The sequence below is a fragment of the Parus major genome, chromosome 3 (genome assembly GCF_001522545.3).
Source record: "Parus major isolate Abel chromosome 3, Parus_major1.1, whole genome shotgun sequence".
Lineage (NCBI taxonomy): Eukaryota > Metazoa > Chordata > Aves > Passeriformes > Paridae > Parus > Parus major.
The window spans coordinates 59,528,575-59,553,399 of NC_031770.1; the positions used below are offsets into that span (position 1 = coordinate 59,528,575).

Below are 24,825 nucleotides of genomic sequence, written 5' to 3' on the forward strand. Positions count from 1 at the left end.
ATCTGTGGAGGTGAAACAGCCTCTTTCCTAGGCATTGTAAATATTAAACAATTAAAGAATCATATAGTTAAAAAGTAACCTGTTCCTTTTTATAATATATATACATATTATATCTATTGTATCCATTGGTACTAATGTCTACTTTTTAAAAAATAGATTTTTTTAAATTGCAGATTAAAATTTTGATATAAAATTAACAATACAAAAAGTACTTTCGCCAAAACACCTTGGCTAGATGCCTACAGATAAAACACCCAATGTTTTATTAATAAAACACTCTTCCAGGCATGGAAGAGGCAGGCTTTATCAAAACCCACCCCCCTTTCAGTAGTTTATCTGAATTCAAAACTAAGGTGGCACATGACCCTCAGGTGTGTGAGAAATGAAAAGGCAACTCTGGCTTTGGCTGGCCAATTGAACATCATCCAAGTTCTCCTGTGCTTGTAATGCTGGGACTCTTCTTAAAATTTAATGGGTGTTTTTTGTAAAGAAATCGGAACCTCCTGCTTGGTACTCTGTAGAAGTCCATCATCAGTGGCAAAATTTAGTTATGTCTGACTGTGACCCCTCCAAAGTCACCAGCTGTAAGCATCAAGGACTCTAGAGGACAAACTGATCTTGCTCAAACATGACCAGAAATTCTGCCTGTTTGCTTCTCTGCTGCAACCAACTTCTCAGTGGCCGTAGGATGAGATTTCTGTGCTGCTCCTGCATGGCAGCTCGGTGCTGCACAGAAAACGGCGTGGTCCATCCACAACCTTGCATGCAGCATTCCAGTTTATGTACTAAAAGAGCAAAGGTTCTGAACTCGATACCCACACGTTTCAGAACACCTCCCAGAGCCCAGCACCAAACCTGGCAGATTTTAACTGCAAGCAAAGCAGTTGCATGATTTGTTTTAAAAGGGAAAAAAGTGAACACAATGCAAATTACGCTCATATTGAAGCTGATCCATTCAGTTATAGAACAAACTGATAATAATTTAGACAAATCATATGCATATGTGAACGAGGGCACAGATTACAAACATAAATAGCATATGTGCATTTCCATGTTGCCATGGAAAAAACAAACAGGTTTGGGTGTTGCGTTACACATCTTGCCTACCAATTCAAAAGTAATGCCAAGGCAGTGAGTCTCATCTCTGTGCCGAGGCACAGAGGAGGCTTTTCCCACCAAAAAGGCTGATGTTGTGCACAATGTTGTGCTCCTCTGGCTGTCACTAGTTGATGGAGCATGACCTCGGAGCTAATGGCGGCTTGTTTAAGGCCCAGCAGCTCTGAGGCAGTTCAGTCAGCAGTGTCCTTGCTTGACATTATCCCTAGTTGTGATTTTTGTTACGAGAGCTTGTAATATAAAAAAAAAAAATAAATTTTTTTTCTTCTGGCGACTATGAAAAGTTAAGCAATCACCGCATAATGCTGCGATTCAGAGAAATGGGTAACGCACAAAGCAAACGCTGAACACGTTCTTTATTCTTCTTGTTGCCGCGCCGCACTTGCCCCACGGCAGCCTCGGGGCGCAGCAGTTCGCCCGGGGCAGCTGACCCGGGGCCGAAAGGACAGCGACTTTTCTTGAACTGACGGATTTCTCAGCGACACCTTCGCACAAACTCCAGCCTGCCCGGAGGCCGCGGCTCTCCCACAGCCCTGAGGCAGCGCACCGAGCTGAAAGGCGGGCACGGCCCCCGCTCGCCGCCCTCGCCCGCGGGGCTCCCGAGCGGCTCGGGAGGAGGGGCACGGCCCCGCCGGGCCGCAGGAAGCGCTGCCGTCACCCGGCCCTGCCCCGCTGCGCTGCCGGCAGGAGGCTGGGCTGGGCCGCGCCGGGCCGCAGCCGGGCCGCCCCGCTCCGCCTCGGTGTCTCCAGAAGGGATGCGGCGGCGAGCGCCATGAGCTGGCGGTCCGGCTCCCGCGGCGTGGTCCTCACCGCCTACCACCCCAGCGGCGGGGCCGGCGACGCCCCCGGCGGGTGAGTGGAGGTGCGGCGGCGGGGAGGGAAGGAGGGCGCTGCCCGCGGCAGGTGCGCTCGGCGGGGGCGGCCCCGCTGCCGCGCCGCGGAGGAGGAGCGCGGCGGGAACCTGTTGCGCGGGAGAAGCTCTTTTCCCCGGCCCCGGGGCTGAAGGGTTTGCCCATTTTTGCGCTGCGTCCTGCAGCTCCCGAACGGTTTTTCCTTGGTTGGTTGGTTGGTTTGGGGTTTTTTTCCACCGCTTTCTGTAATACGCTCCGCGCGTCGAGGAAACCCGGGGTGTTTTGCTGGTCTGCCGAGAGCCGAGCGCAAGCAGCAGCCGCCGGCTGTTGTTAAGGCGTTTGTATCCAAGAGCAGTCCCGTGGCCGCCCGGGAGCGTTGTCGGTGTTAAACCCGAGCCGTTCCAGCCGGCGCGGTTTTAGGCTCGGGGCGGGGAGGGTTTGTGGCTCGCAGCGGTGAGTGCAGTCCCGTAGTCTCGGGGGCGCTGGACCTCAGTGTTTTTGGGATCAGGCTGTCGGTGGGATGCTCTGCGTGGATTTTCCTATAATCTGCTTGTGCTTTACTCCTTTGTATCTTCGTAACTTGCCTTTTTTTTTTTTTTTTTTTTTTTATGTGATAAAGCGGAGGAAGGTGTGGTTAATAACGAGACAAACTTTTTAAAGCATTTGTCATTGAAACGGGTAACGGGCAAGAAGACGGTTTCACATACATGAGGGTTGAGGACCTCCTAGTACCTCACAGCACGTTTGATATAGGCAAAAGTCACTGCCGGCTTTTCCATAGCAATGACCTGAGGGACTGCTGTGTTAAGGACTGACTTTTGTCTTTATGGCCCATTCAGTCTTGCCTCTTCCTTGCTGAAATTATCAAACAAAGGTCACATTGATAAAGATAGGACTTTTAATAATGCTGAGAAGCCAGCTGAAACTAGGAGGGTACTGAAACTGGCATACTCTTTCCATGTGTGCATAGGAAGAGCGTGTGTGATCAAAGAGATTATAGTCTGATTAAAAGAAGATAGAAGGCAGTACAGTGGGTCACCCTGGACAAAAGATAACAGATGCACTGTGGCCTATCACACCGAAAGTACACAATAAAAGCAAGGACTGAACTGAGAAATACCTCCTACCCCATGTTAGAACCACAAAGTTCTCTTTTTATTGAGGTACTTCCTTCTCCATGACTAATGTTATTTATCAGCCTCACTTGAAGTCCTGATGTCATCTTAGCTACATCTGTAAGGGCTCTGCAGACCTGGCCATTTCCAATGGAATGCAAAATACGTGTTTTCAATAAATATGTTTTTTCAAGAAATCACAAAATCCAGAAACTTTTTTGTTATTGTTTGTGGTGCTTCTTTGCCTCTCTTAACTCCCGTCAAACTTCCCGTGGAGGTGGAGGGATAAGTTAAATAATGTTTTCCCTGCTCCTTGGGATAAGTTCTGAGTAAAGATCTGTGTATCTGTAGACTGTTATGTTTGGTTCCCCTTTTTTTACATACAGCTGTCTGGATACATGGCTCTAAGGAGCAGACTCAGTCCCTAGAGGCCCGGGACACATGAGCACAGTTCCTCTCTGTGTCTTAAGAAACTTGTCTCCTGTGCTAATGCCACACCATTAGGAGCAGCAATCTCATGAGATTCCAGCTCCTCTGCAGCTGCTTCTGCGGACAGCCTCCTGGCTAAACTGGGACATTGCCAAGCAAGTAATAGCAATCCTTCACAAATTTTTCTGCTTTGGGATTAAGAGAAGGGGAAATAAATGGGAAAAGTGGTCTTATTTCCATAATTATAGCAGACAAACATGCATGTTTCAACTGTGCAGAACAGGATTCCCACAGTTTGTCTGAGTTCCACCATAGCAGTAGTACAGCTTTCCAGGCTGTGCACATTTGCCACTTAGCTCATTAAGCTAAAATCCTAAAGGATACCTCTCTGCCTTTCTGCTGTGCCACTCTGCATTTGAGCCTTAGGTCTGTTTCTACTGTTTTTATTAACCAGGATCTGAACTCCATAGTACTGGTTGACCCACTTCCTCCTGCCGTGCATCCTCAGTGTCTTCCCATTTCTGAAGTGAGAGAGATTGGGAGTATTTTCATGGGAACAGAAAGGGAGGGGAGTGGCCACTTCTGGTTCTCTTTTGGTCTTTTTAGAAACAAACAAACAAAACTTTCTGAAATCTGTGGGATTTCTCTCCCATCCGCTCCCCGCCCCACCGTTATTCTAACTACTTTGCTTTGTCAACATTCCCAAGATGTGCAGAGCTGCATGATACTAATAATGCTCAAACCCATATAATTCTGTAATGTTTTTTGGAAATAAGTTACTCCATTAGGCTCTTCACAGTGTGCAAGTGGACCAGTTCTGCAGTTCAGATTTTATGTTTTGTTGCTGATATGAAATTGAGCCTTTTTAAAAATTAACAAAATTAGAACACCTTTCACTATCTAGATTAGCATCTTGCTAATAATTTGAAAACTGTCAATTTTAACAGGGATCAGAATATTAGGAAGCCAATGTAATCTGGTACCAGCTGTACTGAAACAGCCCATTTGGAAAGATTAATAGAGAATCTGTGTTGAATTCTTTTTTTTCATAGGCATTCAAAACACTGTGTGTTAGAAATTGCTTTATCTTTGGAGGGAACCATGACACTGGTACCTCCTAGAAAAAACAATGTGTTGGCTGTGCTCCAAACATAGTGACATTGTAGGAAAGAAAGAGCTGTACTTTCTACCATCTTTTTTCCTTCAGGCATAGGAGAACTCTTGCTTTGTAAGACTTAAAATTTTACTGAACTAATAGATTGTTGAGCTACTTCTCTATTCTGGGGTCTTTTTGGCCCTTTAAAGGCACAATGAGTCTGTGAAATACTGTTTTGGAAAGGCTTACTTTACCATTGGTTTAGTAGGCTAGAATCTAGAACAGCCTCAGTGTGATTACTTTCAAGTTTGTCGATTAAGGAATATTGCCTTAACAGTAGTGATGCATAAAATAGCATCAGAGCTGCTGTAGCAGTTAAAGGGTTATCTTTAAATGGTGTAAATATTGGTTGTGGGTGATTTCTGCGGTTTGCTATTTCTGGTGTCTTCTATTTATCTTAAAAACTTTATTGGAGATATCACAGAGGCAGGATACATGTTATCAAATTCAACTTTAATAACTGCTCTCTTTTCCATATTGCCTTAATTTGCTTACTTTTGAGTTTTAACCTGTTACATTCAGTAATGCCCTATTGTCTGTCATGCTACTTGGATTTTGGTGTCATCTCCTTTTCTTCATGATATCCATGGCCAAAATTTTAAATTATTTCTGTCTTTCTGTGGAACCATTTGTTATTATATGGGCTGGGGAAACCAAGAGTGAATCAGATAGGTTTCAGTCCAAAACTGTTTCAGTGACTGACCATAGGTATGTCACCCTCATACATGTGAAATCCAAACCTGTAAGCATAGGTTTCCAGTGCCATTTGGGTTCCTTGGGAATTTAACCCCATCTACTTAGGCAGAAAGCACCACAGGTCCTGTGTCATATTTGGCAGCCACGTGTAGGTGCTTCAGATAACATCTTTCTCCCCATATGGCTGTGTGGCTTACCCTCAGGCAATCAAATGCCATCCAGAGAGTCCTCTACAGGACTGTTTCTGTCCTGAAGAGTGAGTGAATGTATGTGTGTGTTTGTATGCAAACATATGTATGTAAAAATGCTTTCTGAATGTGATTATAGGGCTGAGACCAAGCCTGGAGTATTCAGTGTGTGAGGAATAGATTTATAGCAGGTGAGTGCATGCCATGTGCATGCAGAAGTAACTGAACTGCAGCAACACACCAGTGCATGAGGCAGATAAACTTCTGCTGCATGGCATTTTCAAGAGCCAAGCCTAAACTGCAAACTGAGTAATAGATTCTGAATGTGTTGGCCACTGGAGTGTTACTTTCCATACCTCTGTCCTATTTGGGATGCTGCTGTTCCATGTTGTCTCCTGTGCGGCACCAGCTTGTCATGTGACAGCCTCCCTGTATCTGTTTCCAGTGAGTCACTCACTGTGCTTGCTCACCAGCATGTGCACTTCTGCTGCCACTTCAGTGCACTGCATTAACTTACCAGTTGGTTAATGGAAGACCAGTTTCAGTTTTGAAGCTTTGCAAGCTAGTACCTGTTTAACTTCATATACTTTGAAAGAGCCTGTATTGCTGATAATTTAAGAAAGACTCCACAGAGCCTAGGACATGGTGGCTCCTCTTCAGAGGCTCTGCAGTTCTGTGCAGAGCTTCTTGTTCTTTGCCTTTTTTAAATCTTTCGTTTGGTTTGCTGATACTTGCAAAATGAGAACAATGAGTTGAGTTTCCTTGAGATGGAACTAAAGCCTGGGTGAGTTCTGGAAAAGTGTTGTAAGAGTGAGGTTTGCTGCCACCTCAGGTCTCCTCTTTAGAGTGGCACCTGCTATTCAGGGCCTGCAGCCCTTGAGCTTCACTGTCCTGCTTTGTTGCTGACGATGGGAGTTACCAGCTAAAGCTTGGGTCTGTGTGGCAGTGAAACCAGGCAGTCTCAGTTGGGTTTTGTTGTAGAGAAGTTCCCCTTTTTTGTATAAGTCTGCATAAACAAAAGTATTTAATTTTATATATCTTTATAAATATGGGCTTTACAGACTTAGTAGTGGTAGCATGTACCATAACTTTAGGGACAAGCAAGGGACATAAAATATTTTGTGTTTTCTCCAGACAGCTGTGGTCTAAATCACTGACTTGCTGTTTCATCTCTTAGTAAGAAACCCAAATTACAGATGTCCTTAGAGCATGGAGAAATAATAAAGGCTTCTGCTGTGAGTTGCCCGCAAGATACGATTTTTTTGAACGTTGACCATAATAGACATTACAGATCACACATACAATTTGAGTTTATTCTTTCCTTACTGGAATAATCTGTCTCATTCTTTGTTCAAATGTTTGCTCAGCTTAATCTGAAGTCTTAATAGTTTCTATCTTAAGCCAAGAAGTAGTAGTAAGCGTGAAATCATGCCTTTTTTTCAAGGTCATTTTCCATCTCCTTTATTTCAGAAAGAAAAGTTCTCATTCCTTTCCCCTTCTTTTTGTACCAGTGACTCACTCTTGGAATTGTAAATCCAGTATAAAGGAGCAAAGTACTGTGAGGAGTACATATAATGCTCAGTGTACAAGCAGCAAACTCACAAGCTGATTACACAAAACTGCCTTAAGATGGTGGAGCATTTTGCAATTTCATTTGCAATCTGCTTGTACAGAAGGGATTCCAGGTCCCCACCCCCATCATCACAGCAATTGTTATTCCTAACCCCTTTTGTGATGCCAGTATGGGGATGGCTCAGTACAGTACCTTCCATGTGTTGCTTTGCTTGTGTAGAAGCAGAAAGAACTATGCAGAGCAAAGATCTATCTCACTACAGTAGGCTTTACAAAACCATCACAGTCTTTTTATCTGCTACAGGTTTTGCATGAGCATAGTCTTTGTCTGAAAGCATTGTAAAAATCTTTCCTGCCTTGGGTTTTCCTGCCAATTTGAACAAAGTTTATTGCCCAATGCTTACCAACATCTTCAGGTAGAGCTGACAAGCAGCAAGGCACGAAGTTGCGTTATTTAGAATTGCTTTTGTGTCTTTCATACTTCATTCTTGTATAAATATGGAGTGTATGGCAGACCCTTAATGTGTTGCTTGGTTACTGACGTATTAATCCCAGTAACTTGATCTACTGGCACCAAGGTGTGGTATCCCAACCTTTCCTGCTTCCTTGATTCTGGATTCCTACTTCATGGGGTTCCCCATCTTCCAGTTTGCGCCTTATTTCTATTTTGAATTTATCTTGTTCCTGTCTTTGGTTCTTGCTGTCTTGCCAACTGATTAAAAAGCCCTCCTAGTGCCTGTTACGCATGGTCAGCTTTCCACTCGATTTTATCTTGGTGGGCAGAGCAAATTATTCTCTTTGGGCCTTTGTTTCTTCAGTCTGAAAATCTTTTTTATTACACTTTTGTTCAGCATTTTAGTATCCATCCTTACATTTGCCCTCCTATTCTGCTTCTCCTTCACCCCCCAGTATGAGTTACATGCAGTAGTTCAGTGTCAGTCTTGTGAGTGTCACCAATACAGGTAAAATCACTTCATTGCTGCTGATTACCACTTTAGCCAACTGGGTATACTGCAGTCATGTCATCTTGTTTTTCTAAGACTTAGTGAGACTCCCTTCAATTTGGATGTAATTTTTGAGTCCTAGATCTGCTGAAGCTCTTTCAGTGCAGTACTCATTGTTTGGGACCAATGTCATGGTCATTGTTTCTTGCACTTAGGCATCCATTCAGCATCTGTCAGGATGACAAAACAACATTATTTCAATAATGTTTTGATAAACATTAAAAATAAAATAATTATTTCAATTAAGCCCAGTTGAGTAGGTGACTTAGATTATTTTATGTTGTGGGTGTATATTTGATTTAATGTCCTTCACTCTCAGGGCAAACAATCCATTGAATTCTATTTTGTGTCAGACAGACCCTTAAATAGATTCAAGCAAGAGTAACGGCTCAGTCAATAGAGCGACATATCATAAAAGAGGAAAATCAGGGCCTGTGTATAGGCTTTCTTTTTCATTTTAATAACATACAGAGCATGAGATGTCATGGCTGTCCTACTGTCGGGAATGGGAAACTTAAAGGCCTTTTGTATATTTTAATTATGGGCTTTCTCTTTTTTGCTTGCATGTGTACAAATCTGGATGATACTGAGCATAATGCAATGTATTACTAGATGTGCTGTTATAAACATGTAGGCTTTATGCAAAACTGGAGTGGAATTGGCCAGGAAAGTGCCAGAAGAGCCGTGTAAATCTGAACTCCAGCTTTCTAAATGTGCCATAGTGGAATAATTAATTATTTCTCTAAGTTCTTTCTCTTTGATGAGCAGTATTGTTAAATTTGTTTTTGGGTAAGACTAATGGCATTTTAAGTCTGCTGATACTGGCACTAGATTAAAATCGTTATGAATTATTATTATTGCCAATATTTTACTCTTGTTTTGTAACTGTTACTAACGAAGCAGGAGCTGAAAGCTTTAAATGAATGAAGCAGGAGTTTTAAAGCTAAGGCTTTAAAAGGTTACTCGTACATGTTTGGGTAACATTTGCAGTGCCAGCACCCTTCTCTGTTGTTGGTGCTTTTTTTCACTGGAGTTACTAAAAGTGCACCTTCGGGTTTTTTTGTCTCTGAAATGCTACAGCTGAAGGGAGGCCGTAATTACAGTAAGTGATACAGTGAGGTCCCTGCTGTGAGTGGTATTGCAGATTTGACTACGCATGACTCACTGTCATTCCAGGCTCCTCAGTAAATGTCCTTTGCCAGGGGAAGAAAAATACCCTGCTCATATGCTTTGAGTACTTGCAATGTGCCAACAGGCTTTTTTTGTGAAGGCTGCTGGTTTTGCAGTGAACCCGCCTCTGCCTTGGAATTGTGGTTTCCAAATGATCATGTTCAGGCAGGGAATTTAAATACTTACAGCCAAATAAATCGGCAAAAAAAAAGGGGAGAGGGTGGTGTTGTTTCTTAGTATTTGGCTGTGTAAAAAATAGACAGACTTGATTAATTCTTTAAGTACAATTTTAGCCATTATTTTCTGAGATATATTCCTGATGATATTGTGAGCAGCATATGGGATGAGCACCTCTGCACTCCCAAAAAAGTTGAAGCTATGAACTTATTCTTTGGTTATTGTTTTGTATTGTTATTGTATTGTTTTGTTCTAGCTCTCTTGTATTACAGCAGAATAAAAGCATGCATGGATATAGTTATGTACCTGGTCATTATTTTCATGTGAGGGTAAGCTTCTAAATATTCTCTCTTGTTCTATGACTGTTCCCTCTCCTTCCTGTTACAGCATCCCAATCCTGTTAGACTAGAAATGATTTCTTGATAATTTCAGATGTTTTATCTGTCATTTTTCTACAACAGCCTTCTTTCCTAGGGGGGCTTCTTAGGCCAAAAGATGAGAATAAAAATGTTAAAATGTTTCCTCCACAGGGCTCCCAGTATGCTTGGGGAACTTAAAATGGTTTGGGGTGGAGTATTTGCAGTGAAGTGTTTGAGGAGAAGCAAATCTGAATGTTTTTACTATACCTAGAATAGTGGTTGAAGATACAGCATATATGAGAAAGCAACAAAAAGTAAGAATAGCGTTGTCTTCAACAAATAAATAAATACCTTGTCATGCATATTCAGTGCCCAGCTGCAGCAGACCAGTTAGCACTTTTGCTTGATTTAGCATCAGTACGAATCTTCAATTTATCACTCCTCCTTTTTCTTCCAGTCCAACAATCCCTAAACCACCCCTACAGCTTTTACTCTGGCTTTGGGAAGTCAGATATTTTGAATTCATATCCTTATTTGAAAAACAGGCAAATGATTAGGATGAAGTGTGAGGATTGTTTGGTCAATGTTTAGCAATATGTGCTTAATGAGTTACATTTCTCCATTTTTTTGTGTTTTTAATCAGTTGATGGATTTTAGCAGATTTTTATGTAATTGTTCTAACAATGTTGGGACTCAAGGGCACAGATGAAGTATCATCTTTATCAGAAATTCTTTGCCTCTAATAAAATACAACAGAGAGGTCCAGGAGTATACTATATCCAGAGATAACAGGGAGCTTTGCCATGGATTAAGAAAGTGGAAGGTTAAGTTTTAGCAGCACAAATAAAGCAAAAAGCTCTTGTAAGCTTGAGGTAGCCCAAGAATTCATGTAGTAATTGTGGTTATAGCTGTAGTTATGAGACTGTGATTCCAGATACAAAGCAAGAGGCTTGGAACAAGAAGCTTTGACCACTGAACAGAGAGGAAGCCCTGCCACTGCTGTCACGCACACAGAGCTGTGCCTCAGTGGCGAGTCACAGCAGGATACCAGAGCTATGGTTACCACAGGCCAGTGGAAGGTGTTTTCTTTCTCAGCAGTTGCAAAGAGGATGAGAGGTCCTATAGATCCTTAATGTAGCTTCTAAAGTCTCTCAGCCTGCTTGTCTTTGCCACAGCTAGATAAGGGAATGCCGATCATGGTGTTATCATCGTGGGAGTGGTTGTTAGCATCATTACAGCTCTATTCAGAGAGTGGGCTTTAATGTCCTGCTGAACTCACTTGGGTGGCTTGCCTGTGCTGTCTTTTCCTGAGAAGCCTGTATTTCAGGTAGACTTGAGAAATGTCTTTGTGTTCTCTTGGAAAGAGATAATATTTGATGAAACTTTTTCTTTCCTCTTAGAGTATCTCCTAAGGCTTGTTCTGAACCAGCAGAAGTTTTGATGTGCAGTGATGGTGGGTGCAGGTCATGGTCATAGCAGGCTGAGATAAATGGGTGCTGAAAAGAGTGGGGAACACCACTGAAAGTAGAGTTTCTTTCCATCTCTCACACCTTCCTAATATTTTTATTACCCTGACATTAGCATTTCTGAGTTGACTGAAGTAGGTTGACCTGGATTAAAAACAATCAACCGAAAGCAATATTTTTTGCAAGTGTTGTTTTTGGGCAGATTAGTTCCTTGATCTAACTCAGCAAGTTACTGCATCAGTGGTGGTGTTGGCACGAGGGGAGTAAAGGAAACTCACAGGAAAGGGGGGTTTGACAGAATCCTCTGGCAGTAGCCTACCTCTGTGCCAGCTTAATGTGATCACTGCGTGGCTGTGATTCGACAAGTTAATTCATTTTTATGAGTCCTAGTAGTGGCTATGTCCACATCCTGTGGGAAGCTCATCTGATAAAATTTAGCTCCGTTGGTTCAGTTTTGTTGAGAAGATATTTGATGACGTAAGTTTGTACTGGCAGGTTTCTAGTCAGTTCAGGTACAACTTGTCCTTTAACAAGCACTCTGAAGCTGGTGTAAGCTTCATTTCCAGCTCATTTAGTCCTGACTCATGCTGTACAGTGATTCAGTCATGTGCACGGCCTCTACCTGCAAAAGGCAGGCTGTGATGAGAGAACAGATCCTTGGAATCCAGGTGCATTGCACTGCAGGGAACACCTGCACTGCTCATGCAGAGCTGCTGATAACCTGCCTTTCCCTCATCGTCTGCACGTGTCACCATGCAGCCTGCCTCACCAAAAGAAACAAAAGCCCAGCTTGGATTCCCACAGACTTTAATGAGGTAAATAAAAGTGCAGTTTCTAAATTATGGTTGGTCATCCACTGATAAGCTCCTAAAAGCTTGCTGATCTGTGCTTTGTTTAAACACACCTTTCTTTGCTCTGAACTTTGCACTAGAGAGATTGCTTTGGTTTCTTAGTGCCCAAGGTAGTGCATGAAAACAGTATTGGGAGTGAGAAGTATAATCAGAATAGCTTGCATGATTTCCTATAGGAAACACAATCTAACTTTGAATTTCAGTAATATTTTCTGGTTTAAGAATAAAAAAGACTAAGATATTGAATATCCAGGACATTTTACAAATATAAATAATTGATAATATTATGTGCTAATGAAAGTGTTCAAGCATCTGTCCAATGCCTGACTTCCCTTTTCTGAAAAGGGTATTTACACTGTGATGCTTGTTCTCCTTTGAGGTGAAAACTAGGAAAGGGGCTGTATTTGTTTGAACTCCTGACTGTGAATGGCACATACAAGAACAAACTAACACAGAATCTTTTTTTCTCCTAGTAAGTAGGGAGCTGCTTATGAAAGTTTATGAGAAACAATGAACTTCATGCTGTGAAAGCTGGTATTTGGCACTTTGGACTTGAAATTAGAAAACAGCTTATGAAGATGTATGGTATTAAAATTTGTGTGATTTGTCGCAGTGTTTAGGCTTTTTTGGTCTTGCTTGAGTTTTTGAAGAGATTGTTTCATAAAGGTTTGTCATCCAGTATTAGGTAGTATAAGGAAAACATTAACTTACATATTTTTGGTCATGTCTGTTTGCAGAACTATTTGATATAGATCTCAGTAACACAGACCTCAGTATAGCTTGTTAAAATTTCTCTTAATTTTAAATATATGTGTAAACTTAATCTCTGACATTCAGATTAGGCATAAATTGAGTTTTGGTTGTATGATTTTGCAGAAGTTGCTAAGTGAGATCAGGTTAGTTAGCAGGTGAGAGTTAGCTAGCATGAAAAAATGCATCGGGAGCCAGACTGTTGGTCAGCACAGGGCTGTGCCAGTGATAAGTGGGGTCTGGGAGAGGATGGAAAGAGATGAAATGGGGTGACAAAGCACCCAGCATAAGCAACCTTAAATGATAATTTTTTCAAACCTTTCAAACTGAGTACTGTAATCTCAGCTTGTGTGTAGAAGTTTGTAGGGGGCTGGAGCCAGGTTCTTGGCTCTTTTTGCAACAGGAGTGTTTCTTCCTGTATGAATGCTGGGTTTCCTCCTGGAAGACGGATTACTGGGCTGGGCTGTGCTGAGTGGTGGCACATCTCTGCTGCTCTGTGCTCAGACTGTAGGCCAGCACCAGCATCATGTCATCAGACAGCTGTATAGCTGTATTCATGTGAGTTTGAGCCTAGGCTGAGATCCTTCTCTTCATCCTACCTTGGTCTTTAGCTTTCTCATTTCATTTTTCCCCCATGTCATGTGGCAGGGGGTGGACACAGGTGTATAGCCTCTGATTCTGGACAAGGTTGGTGCCTTTTGTATGGTGCTCTATCATGTTAACCCTGAGGTTTTTTGAGCCCCTATTTCTTTCTCACCCTCCAAGTTTTGTCACATAAATATAAGAATGTATAAAGAAATATAAAAAGCATAAAAATGTAATTCAATTTTGATCCAAAGGAGCTTCAATAGTTAAGAAATATTTCTCCAGGTAGGTTAGCTTGCACAAATCACTAGGAAGAGATGCTGTTCTTATTAAATAGAAGAATCAAGGTTACATCTGTCATGGTTTCAGCTGGGAGAGAGTTAATTTTCCTCTCAGTGGTTGGCACAGTGCTGTGTATTAGAATCAGTAGAAGAATAATGTCAATAACACACTGATGTTTTAGTTGTTGCTCAGTAGTGCTTACTGGAAGTCAAGGGCTTTTCAGTTTCCTGTGCTCTGCCAGTGAGCAGGTGAGTAAGAAGCCAGGAGAGAGCAAGACCAAGACAGCTGACCTGAACTAGACAAAGGGATATTCCATACCACAGAGTGTCATGTTCAGTATATAAAGTGGGAGGAGTTGGCCAGAAGGGGCTGATCACTGCTCAGGCATGGGCTGGGCATTGGTCAGTGGGTGGTGATCAACTGTATTGTGCATCACTTGTGTTTCCCATTGTGTTTTTACTGCATTATACCACCACACTGTTGATATGAGAAAATATTCTCTGTTTCTATTTCAGTTGACATTACCTTACTCTGGAATTGCTAAAAGTGTTTTGTGCTTATTCTTCTTTTTCTAATGCATTGCTTTTTTTTTAAATTGAAAGATACATTTATGCCAGTATAGTCCTTGTATCATTATGGAATTATTCTCTGTCTGGTTTTAAGAACTTTTAGTTGCTTGCCTTTAGTTTAAGTTATAGCAAGATTCTTCTGAAGACTGATGAACTTGATCTGAGTCAAAATGTTAGTATGAAGTTGGATTTTTTTACTTGAGGTGGAAAATTATCCTAACTATCCAGGTAAGCATATCCTAAAAGCGTAAGATGCTTTTGCAAGTAGAGTGAATACTCTGCACAGTAACTAGTGAGGGAATTGTAGTATTTTAAAGCTTTGATTTTTATTGTTAGCTATTACTTTTGTTGTATGCCTTGTTGTTAGCTAGCCAGGCATGAACTGTTGTCCCAATTCAAGCTGCTGCTCTCACAAGAAGCCATTGCTAGTACTTTAAACAAGGAAATGACTTAAAATTTTAACTCCCAGTGTGCCTTGTCATCTTCAAGAAGAAGACTTTAATTTAGTGATATGTGAGCTGCCCTGTAGCTGACCTCACTAGCTCTGGAGGTGTAGAGCATGAGTTCCCCAGGTTTTTTTCCTGATCCTTTAGTACAATGTATCCATCACTGATAGCAGTCCAGCTGTGTCAAAACAACAGCTTGGCAATTTTACCTCAGGAAGTCCACCGTCACCAAAAACTTTTCAAGCTTTGTGAGTCCATGTGTCATCCAGTTTGCTTCCAGCTGGTTGCCATCAGAGAAGAATGTAGGAGTGGGGCTACATTGAGTTGTCACGGGACATCGGGCTGTGCCAGGCTGCTGACAGGAGATGCATATCCATTTAGTTTCTTAAGAAGGAAACTTGTGACCCTAAGAGCAAAAGAGGCTGTTGCTTTGTGTTTTTCCATTGTGGAGGATCCCTCATGCCACAGGTTTTGCTTTCTCAGAGGGTCTGCTTTGCATATTTGTCACCTGCTGCTGTGCAGGTGGGAGTTTGCCTGCTTGTTATCTGCCTCGGTGAGCTCTTCCTAACAATGAGGACATTGTTAAAGTTGAGATATGACGAACACGTCTTGCATGTTCCTTCAGCCAAGTACACCGAGGTCTGCTGGCCTCTGATTCTCTGGATTGATAGTTTGGAAGAAGGGCAAGGTGCCTGGCATATCCAGTTACTGCAGGCTAGTGGACAAATGTGACCCTGTATACTCTGGTTCCCTTAAAGGATGCCTTGCAATAGGATGCATTAGGATACTAATTACCTCTGGGATTAATTGGGATTAAGGAAAAGCTAATTACAAGGTCCATCCCCAATCCTTTGTACAGTTCTGGGAATTCAAGTCTTACGCTGTGTCAAGATTAATGAGCAATATTTTTTGGGAAGTGGCTTAACTACTCAAAAGATGATTGTGTTACTTTGTATGTCTGCTGGTGGAAGAAAAGCTAGCTGTTGTCTGGAGGTGCAGTGCTGAGGTGATGCTGATGCTGTTTCCATGGGTGTAGACCCATCACTATTTCTGAACAAAGAATTATTCTCTGCAGTGGCCTCAGGGAGTTAACTTTTGCACTGGGTTGTACCTTAGTTGGCTCTGCTCAGTATTATCACATGATCCTCTGAGAGTCCTGGTAGCAATTTCCCATTTAATCTCTCCTGGTAAAGAGACACCTTTGCCCTCCCCTGAATTGGACTAGATGTACAACACGCTGGCTGCCTTACTGCTTGTGCTGCCTTGGTGGAGCGTGCCGGTAAGGATGCGGAGATCCCAGGGTCTGGCACATGGTTGTTTTGGGGTGCGGATTTAGGCTGCTGAGAGAAGTTGTTGGCTTTATGTGAGGTGAGGTGGCCTGGAGATGTCGTGTTTGGGGACATCCCCTGGGGTGCTCTGAGGTTGCACAGGAGCGAAGCTGGTGTGAGCAAAGAAGGAACTGGAGCCGAAGCGCTGCTGTGGCACTCCTGGTGAAAAGGCAGCTTCATTACCTCATTGTTTAAAACAATAGCGTATATACTGGTAGTAAAGGTCATATTGATTCTGAGAGGGCATTGTACAAAAAATTCTAACTGACTTGCTTCCAAGTGGATTGCCATGAGACAGCAAAAAAGGGAAAATTAAATTGGTTGCCTAGAGGGCACAGTCAATGAAAATATCCCAAAATTCTTCACTGCACCTTGCTGACTTTCAAAGACGAAGGAGATTAGAGTGCGTCTGGTGCAAAGACTCAACAAGGGTGGCAGAAGCTGTAAAGTACACACACCGGTTTTGCATTTAGAGAACTGAGAATTGAGAAAATAGTATAATTTAGGTATACGGGCATTTGTCCTACTCTGAAAGTCTCTTTTTCATCTTTTTGTTAAAATGTGTTGTAAATTTCCTGTTACAGAGTTTCTACATCAATTGCTATTGCTCTGTTGACTTTCATTGTAGGCTTTAAACCCTTTTCATGCTGAAAAGTGTGTGATTCCATTTCTGTGTCAGTCTGTCAGCACTTCTATAGTTCTTTACAAATGACTTTGTCCAGGTGCTTTATTTTGGCAAAGGAATCATTCTTTATCCTCTGAGATAGAATTGGCTACTTATATGATCAAATATTTCTTGTATCCACAAAAATTTTAAAGATTGCAAGTGTGCATTTTCAGTGCAGACAGCATTGAGAAGGAGTTTACTTTAATACCTCTGATAGGAAGGGACTTAACTGTGTCACCCTGCCTGAACTCAGAGGATGTATTTGTCACCCAGCTCTGGCCAAGAGATGTTCAGTCCCCTCATCACCTCCTTTTGCTGTTGCTATGTACTGGTTCCCTAGTTTTTAGGGTGTACGGGTGCTTACTTCAGTGCTGGAAAGCCAGCAGGATGCTGCCCAGCGTGGTGAGATGCCATGGGGCTGAGGACAGAGCAGATTAGTGAGGCAGTGCAGGTGAAGGATTCATGGGGCACCCTGCAGCTTCTGCTCTGGTTTGCCTCACACCCGATTCCCTTTGCTGCCTGGAAATGTCTCTGCTCTGTGCACCAAGGTCATGCCCAGTCAGGGTGCCTTCCCATCCTCCACCCACCCACTCCCTGCCCTTTCCCCCCAAACTGCAGGCTTAGGTCACTGTCATAATACAATGTTTTCAATTTAATTGAAATGGGTGTTTTCATATATGACTTAATATTGCAGGCAGCAAATGTTTTTTATTTCCCTGTGTACGTATTATATCGTGTAAGAACATATGGTATTCATTTGTAGATGTGTCTCATTACGCGGGAGTACAACTGTCTAGCAGGAGGAGCTTGGTCCTGTAACTAAAAATCACGGGTAGCAGTACTCACGAGTGCTTTAACATTGCACTTGTTTTTCTGTACACAGTGTTTACACACATTTTGCCATGTATGTACACATGGCAAAAGAAAATTCATATTTCTAGAAGCATCTGCATATGGATTGTGCCTTACTTCAGGTTTAACATGTTACATGTGAAGTATTGTATTTAATTTTCCTTGATTATTACTGGCATCTGTAATTGTAGCTACTTAGTATTACAAATAGGTGCTATTTTTTCCCTGTTTATGCAAAGGAATGTGTCTGAAGTTAAAGGCAGGGGTAGAACCTCTAGATTCCTGGGGAAAGTTAAGAGTAGAATGTCATTTTTACTTGGATTTTTTACTAGCAGTTAGCCCTCCACTGAACTATTTTGTTTGGGAATGCAAAGTAAGAGTTATGGCTAATATTAGTGATGCAGTGATGTTGAAAAAACCAGATTCATGTAGTTTCAAATAACTGATAGTATCTTTCAGAATAGACTGATATATTTTTAAAATAATTATCATGGATAATGTTATCAGCTGAAAAACCATGTCGGGCACTGCATGTTAACTTAGAAACCAGTATTTTTCATGTTTTTAAGATGTTGATAAATAAAGGGATGTTGGTTAGGGAGGAAAACAAAGTATTTTCCTAAATAATTTGTATTAAGAGACATCAACTAGATAATTTTCAAGTCTAAAACCAGGCACTTATTTATTTATTTATTTATTTTTACTATCTGTATTTAATATAAAAAATACCAGAATTCTTGCAGACCCCATCTGCATCCTCTTTGATGAGTGTAATTTAAACTAAAGTTGGTGAGAGCCCTTTTGGTTTTCTCTTTCTATTTTTCCTCATTTCACTTAGTAGCACTTTTTATTTTCAGCTGCAGAGCAAGTAGTGATTGTCACATTTCCCTTTCTGACTAGACTTGTACAATCCCTCTTTCTGCCTTAAAATATGACAGCAGTCTCCTCTGACCATATTAAGTTTTCATGCACTCACTGCTTAGGTACCCACCTGGAATGGAGACTGCTTACACCAAAAAAAAAATCATATTTAAGAGTAAAGAACAAAAATATGGAATGCTGGTAGTGGAAATGAGACATTAATGTGTGAAAATGTGATCAAATAATAATAAAATACTTATGGGATTTTTTTAGGGTTTGTTTTTCATTTTGAATGTTTGTTTCTGTTAAATTGATACTTAATTTGCATATTTTTTTCATTTTTTCTTAATTTCCAGTGTTCCTTTCATGTCTGTTTTCCCTCTGTTGTTTGGTTTGTATTATGCTCTTATAAAAGCTCTTTCAAATCCTTTCTCTTGTTGAAGTTTCAGTTTTGTATTCAAGCTCTGGTGCTCTGAGCTTATGGACAGGTAGCACAGTAGTGAGCCCTGTGGTAGGCTACCTTCCAGGCTTGCACACAAAATACATCTGTATATTCAGACTGGGAGCTCTACATGTATTTTAATTTGTAGGTAAAGGGACATACCTATGTGTACAAGTGCCAGCAAAACTTTGCAGGGGCCTTGGTTGAAAAAAATACACATTTTTATGCCTTTTCTGCTGATGTTCAGAAAACTGATGTGGCAACAAAGGGTGAGAGGGAATAAGAAAATCAGTGATCCTGAGCTGCTTCCTGCTTGCTCGGTTGCCTACTGACGTATAAGAACTGCCCAAGAAAAATGAGGAGGGAAGGAGTATATTAATGTAATTTTGTTTTGTTCAGTGAGTTCCTTGCTTGGTCATAGGATGAGAAGCCTTTGGAAGTGCTCGTTAGCATAGGTAGCAGAGCACAGGTTGGCATAGGTCTGCAGTACTCTTCTGCAGACAGTTCAGCTGTTGCACACCAGGAACAGGTATTTCCCAGGAATATTTGCTTAGAAGAAGGAATTTGATAAGGAAGGAGACTTTGCAAAGAGAGCTTTGGCAGGTGCCCTGAAAGATAAAAAGTTAGGATTGCAACTGGGTGCACTTTTCAGCCTCTTCTTTTGCTGAGGTGGGAATGGGCTTTTCCGCTGCCCTCTTTGTGCAGTGGGTCTGTGGGGAGAGGGATGTGGAGGAAACAGCTGGATCAGGGCACATCTGCATGCCCTTTGCTCCTGCTGTGGCACACCCTGCCTACCTCCTATTAAAGGAATTTCCCAGAGCAGGTTTGTCTCATGTGCAGAGGCATGTGCAGCATTGTGTGTTAGCTCTTCTGGCAATAGATGAAATCCCAGCCTCCACTTCTGAAGCTGTTTGCAAATGCCACTTTCCTTTTGCTGAGCCTGAACTAAATCCATGTGGTCCATTCCTTGCAGCATCCTACAGGCCTCCCTCTCTCCTAGTCCCTTGCTGTTAAGCATCTCTCTGATGTTTTGCTTCTGAACAGACCTGTATCCTCAGAATCCTTGAGTGCTGCCCCACCTTGCACATGCTGCTCTACTCAGCCCTTCCTGCTTCCTCATCTCCCTCTCTTGTCCAGCTTCTCTGAGACCAGTTTTATCTGCTTTATCCTATTGGGTCTTTGTTGGTGGTTTGTTTGGACAATGAAAGCAATTTCCTCACAAAACATCTTTAGATTCCTGCATGAATTTCCTTGCTTGGGAATGCTCATTAAAATTAATTTACAATTTATTCTGAATGTACGGATTATATTGTAATAAATTGCCTATGAATGCATGCCAATTCCCTTCAAGCATAAACAAAATTACTGAATTGTGCTGTAAGCCTTGTATTTGCAAGTAACAGGGTTATAGGCCTAACTAAGAGGTCCTTTAAAATGGTAAGAGCTAATGATTTTAGAGAACTAATTGCTTTTAAAGGCATAAAAATAACTCCAGTATCATTTCATGGCTATTACTAAATGGTCCTCATGTTTGCCAGGATGTCTTAAATCGGGCTTTATTGTCATGCTTATTTTTTTCCAGTGTGAAAAGAAAAATAAATTATTTAAATCTTTCCTCTCTGCCTCTCAATAATGGAATTACAAATACTGTATCTGTTTCACTTCCTGGTTTATTCTCTTTGATATTTGTGGAGCCTGAAGTGATCTTACACAGGCTTTATTCTCTTCTTTGGGATAAGATTAGTTCCAGTGATTCTCTTGGAAGATTACAGAAAAAAAGAAGTGTACTTTTAAAATGTGTATTATATGTTTGAGTATTTCCCCAGTAAGCAGCATGACGGTGGTTACAAGAGCATATTTTGCATACATTTTTGTCATTGATGTTAATTGTAGAGAATGAAAAGAATAGAAATTGCAAATGAAAACATCTTGTGGCCATATGAAGCCAGGTGATATAGAAGGCATTTGGGAGGAATGAGAAAGGTAGGTCAGTTGACCATGGGACAGAGTCAAAAATGTGACAAAGGAGATTCAAGTGAGGCCCTTCCCTTTCTTATTTTCCTAGCTGTAGGCAGTTTTTCCTCTTTTTTAAACTATAGCTTTAAACACAATTAGGGTTGAATATAGGGGAAATAGTATACTGGGTGTTTGTTGAGTTTGGAAATTGATGTCTGTTTTCATTCAGTGGGACTTGGGACAGGGTGAGCTGTCCCAGCTTTTCCAAAGGTGTGCGTGACATTCAAACCAGCTTCTAATGTGGTGCCACTTTTGTGCTTTTGCCTATACAGGTCATCCCCATTCCATTGTTCCCTTGTTTTTCCTTCTGGTGGATTTTGCTCTCCCAGGAATAGCTGATTTTCTGAAATGTGTGATTTGGAACAGAAATTGATATGTATGTACAAAAAACTGGAATGTGAATTCTAAGCCTCTAAGTCTTAATTCAAATGAGAATGAAAAGGGTCAGAATGTCAGGACCTGAGACAATGCGGCCGACTTAATTTTTGTCAGTACAGAAGTAAAACCAAAACTGATTTCTTCTCATACTTCTCAGTTTAGCTAGATTGTGATTATTGCATTGCAAGCAGGCTTCTGCATATTATGGTTGTAGAATAGAGATAAAAGCACACATAGAGCCGAACAGCTTGGATGCTGGAATGCAGCAGTACCCCCAAAACCAAGGAAACAGAGCTGGTGCAGTCATTTTGTGGGGAGAGGCTTTATTACTTTTCTGTCCTGAATTCTTTCTCACTTTATGTGGAGTGGAACAAGGTCATGTTTTTCCTGAAACAACCTGAGATGACATAGCAAATAACTCTATTTGGAAGCTGTTCAAAAGTGTATATGTTATAGTTCTAGCACCTCTTTTGTTAATAAAACATTCCACTTCATACATCATGCATGGGGTGCCAATGATCTGTATTGGAACAGAATCACAGGATATGCTCAGTTGGAATTGTCTCACAAGGATCATGGAGTCCAACTCCTGGCCCTGCACAGGACTCCCCAAGAGTGACACCCTGTGCCTGAGAGCACTGTCCAAATGCTTCCTGAACTCTTTCAGGCTTGATCCTGTCACCACTTCCCTGAGGAACCTGTGCCAGTGTCCATCCACATCTGGGTGAAGAACCTTTTCCTGATCTCCAACCTAGACCTCACCTGACACAACTTCAGGCCATTCCCTTGGGTCCTGTCACTGTCACCCCAGAAAAGAGATCAGGGTCTGCTCTTTCTCTTCCCTTCATGAAGAAGTTGTGACTGCAATGAGGTCTCACTTTGGTCTCCTCTGGGCTGAACAGATCAAGTGTCCTCAGCTGTTCCCCATACGGCTTCCCCTCAAGGCCCTTCACCATCTTTGTTGCCCTGCTTTGGATGCTCTGTAATAGTTTAATATCATTCTTATATTGCTGTGACCAAAACTGCACACAATGTTCAAGGTGAGTTTATTATTCATTTTAGGTAGAGTATATAAATTATTAGCTTACCATAATTTACAGTTTATGCCATCGGAAGTGGAAAACAGAGTCTAAATGGCTGTTGGAGCATGAGGTCCTGTCAAAGGAAATGTGAAATATTTTAATCTTCTTAGAAGTGCTGCATATAGTTCAGGCAGATTAAGTTTTGGCATCGTATCTGGAATCTGCCATTTCTGGTGCAGTGGATTAGAATGTGAAGTGTAATAGCCTGCGCCATTGCCACAACTTCTTTTCTATTTTCTTCAGTGACAGGCTGGGGTTGGGAAAGCAGTAAGGTTATGTGCTCAAAGGTTAAAAAGAAAATCATATATAAATAGTAATGAGGATGTGGCTGGAAGCAACACAGTGTATATATATCATTTTTTTTAAACTTAGAGTCTGGCAACCCTAACTTTGGCCTGTTTTGTATTTATTTTTCGTGGAAGTGTTTAAAATGCCAGTTGATGGGGTTTTCTGGATTTTTGGTTTTGTTGGGTTTTGGTTTTCTTTGTTGTTTTTGTTGTTGTAGTTGTTGCTGTTGTTAATCTCCAGAGCAGTTTTGAGCAGGTATTAACAGCAGCTGATGGTATTACAAAAAATCCTGAGAGACCTGATTCTCTTCTCTCAACCTTTTTTATGCTCATTTCGAAAGTGAGTACTGTTTTTTACCTTCTCTGCAATCACTTTGTACTTTTTGGAAAGAGAACAGAGCTTTGCCTCAGTTCCTACTTCGCTCACTTTTCTTTGGAGCTTAAGGGGGATCTGGGGGAAGTTTGATTGCTTTTGACATTCAACTGTTCCATAAGGTTACAGAGTAGCCAAAAAGAAACTATTTGATGTGGGAGAGAAGGAATGCTAAGCGTCACTTCACGAAAAATACTGTGAATTATATTGCTTTCTTACTCTTATTTTTCCATGTTCTCTATCATTCTCTTGAAAAGGCTGAATTGCAGGAGAGTTTGCAGTTTACAGAAAGAGCAAATGTCACAGAAGGTAGAAAAGAAAGGATACAGCTGTTACGACAGGTGACAAAATTTAGGAGGTAGAATGAAAAGCAGCCATACAAGCCCAGACTGAAGTTTCTCTGATGCCTTGTAAAAGCTATGAAGCACTTTAAGGGTGGTAAGAAATATTTCGGCATTGTTCTGAACACCAAATGTCCAGACTTGGTCTTGCTCTCAGGGATTACCTATTACTTATGTAAGGTTGTAATACTGGGTTTTGTTTGATGGCAAGTTTTAACTATCAATTAAGTAAAAAACCCCTCTTTTTAATATGTCAAGTCTTGTAAAAAGGTGACATTTTAATTTTCAAAAAACAGTTTATCTTCATTTAAGTAGTGTCACTATTCTATGGTGTTATGAAAAATACAGTTATTCTAGGACAACCTGCTTTGATGGCCACATCAGTTTCAATTTGATTTTTTTTTAACAGGAGAAGATTTTGAAAAATTCTCAAAACTTCACTGCAAAATGCTGGATACTGTGTGAAATGGGTGGTGTGTCAAAACTGTCTCAAACATTGGGTTGAAACCATTAGAATAAGTGATTTGGTAATAAAAAAAATCCCTGCAGATTTTCCTAGAAAATGTGAAAAATTTGGATGCTCTTCTGGTAGGCACTATGGTTGTAGGAAAGTTTGGCAATGACTTCCCAGGCCAGTGATCCAGCCAGGAATGGGGAGCTGAAGCCATGCTGCTGCTGTAGCCATTGAATTAGAGCTTTCTTGATTAATTCAGATAAGAATTTTTTGCATTTTGTGATGCTGCTTGTGTTCTTGACAGGAGGGGAGGGCTTTGAGTTTAGGAGCTTGACTTACTCTGACACTTCTTGTAGCTCAGTATTCAGGATAAGAAGTGGGATAGGAGGTCACACTGTTTCCCTCTCCTTGTCTGCTTAGTTGTTTAGGTTGGACAGGACTTAAGAAGTCCTGTATTTATTTTTAAGGGCACAGCATCTCATGGATGTTATTGCTCAGTAAATAGTTTTCAAAATGAACCAGTACTAGTACTCATAGGAATATTTTTGGTTTCAATCTCGTAGCCTTTGTACTAACTAAACTTAAAATTACTTACATGGATTACTGTACTTTGTAACTCCTTTGTCAACAAGATAATTGTTCTTTGAGAATGCTGTTTTATTTATAGCCATAGTGCTGGAGTCCATCACAAACCCACAACAGCAAAGCTTCCTTTTATCTGTCTTGCAGTATGCTGTGGGGTCAGATCTCAATCTTTAACACTCAGTGGCCCAGTGGTGAAAGACTCCAGAGATCTGAGAATTATTCTTGTTTCTGTACTGATTTACACCATGAGTTGGAATGTCAGGTTTCACCTCTTTGAGCCAAGTATCCACGCCTTTTTTCTCCCCCTCTCTTTGTGTGTCCGTCAGGTTAACACATCTAAGCATGTGTTGGCATGATGTCCAGAATCAGTGAGCCTC

General features: G+C 41.4%; 1 protein-coding gene across 2 annotated transcripts in view; it reads left to right on the forward strand.

Moving 5' to 3' along the window:
* ARHGAP18 (Rho GTPase activating protein 18) overlaps positions 1 to 24,825 on the forward strand; it is a 96,489-nt gene that overhangs the window by 25,138 nt on the left and 46,526 nt on the right. The window contains exon 1 of one of the 2 annotated variants that reach the window (XM_015623007.1): positions 1,810 to 1,968. The exons of the other annotated variant lie outside the window; for it this stretch is intronic. Coding sequence (XP_015478493.1) covers positions 1,889 to 1,968 — 80 coding nt within the window. The 5' untranslated portion in view covers positions 1,810 to 1,888. Of the gene's footprint in view, positions 1 to 1,809; positions 1,969 to 24,825 lie in introns of those variants that run through there. 2 annotated transcript variants of the gene reach the window in all.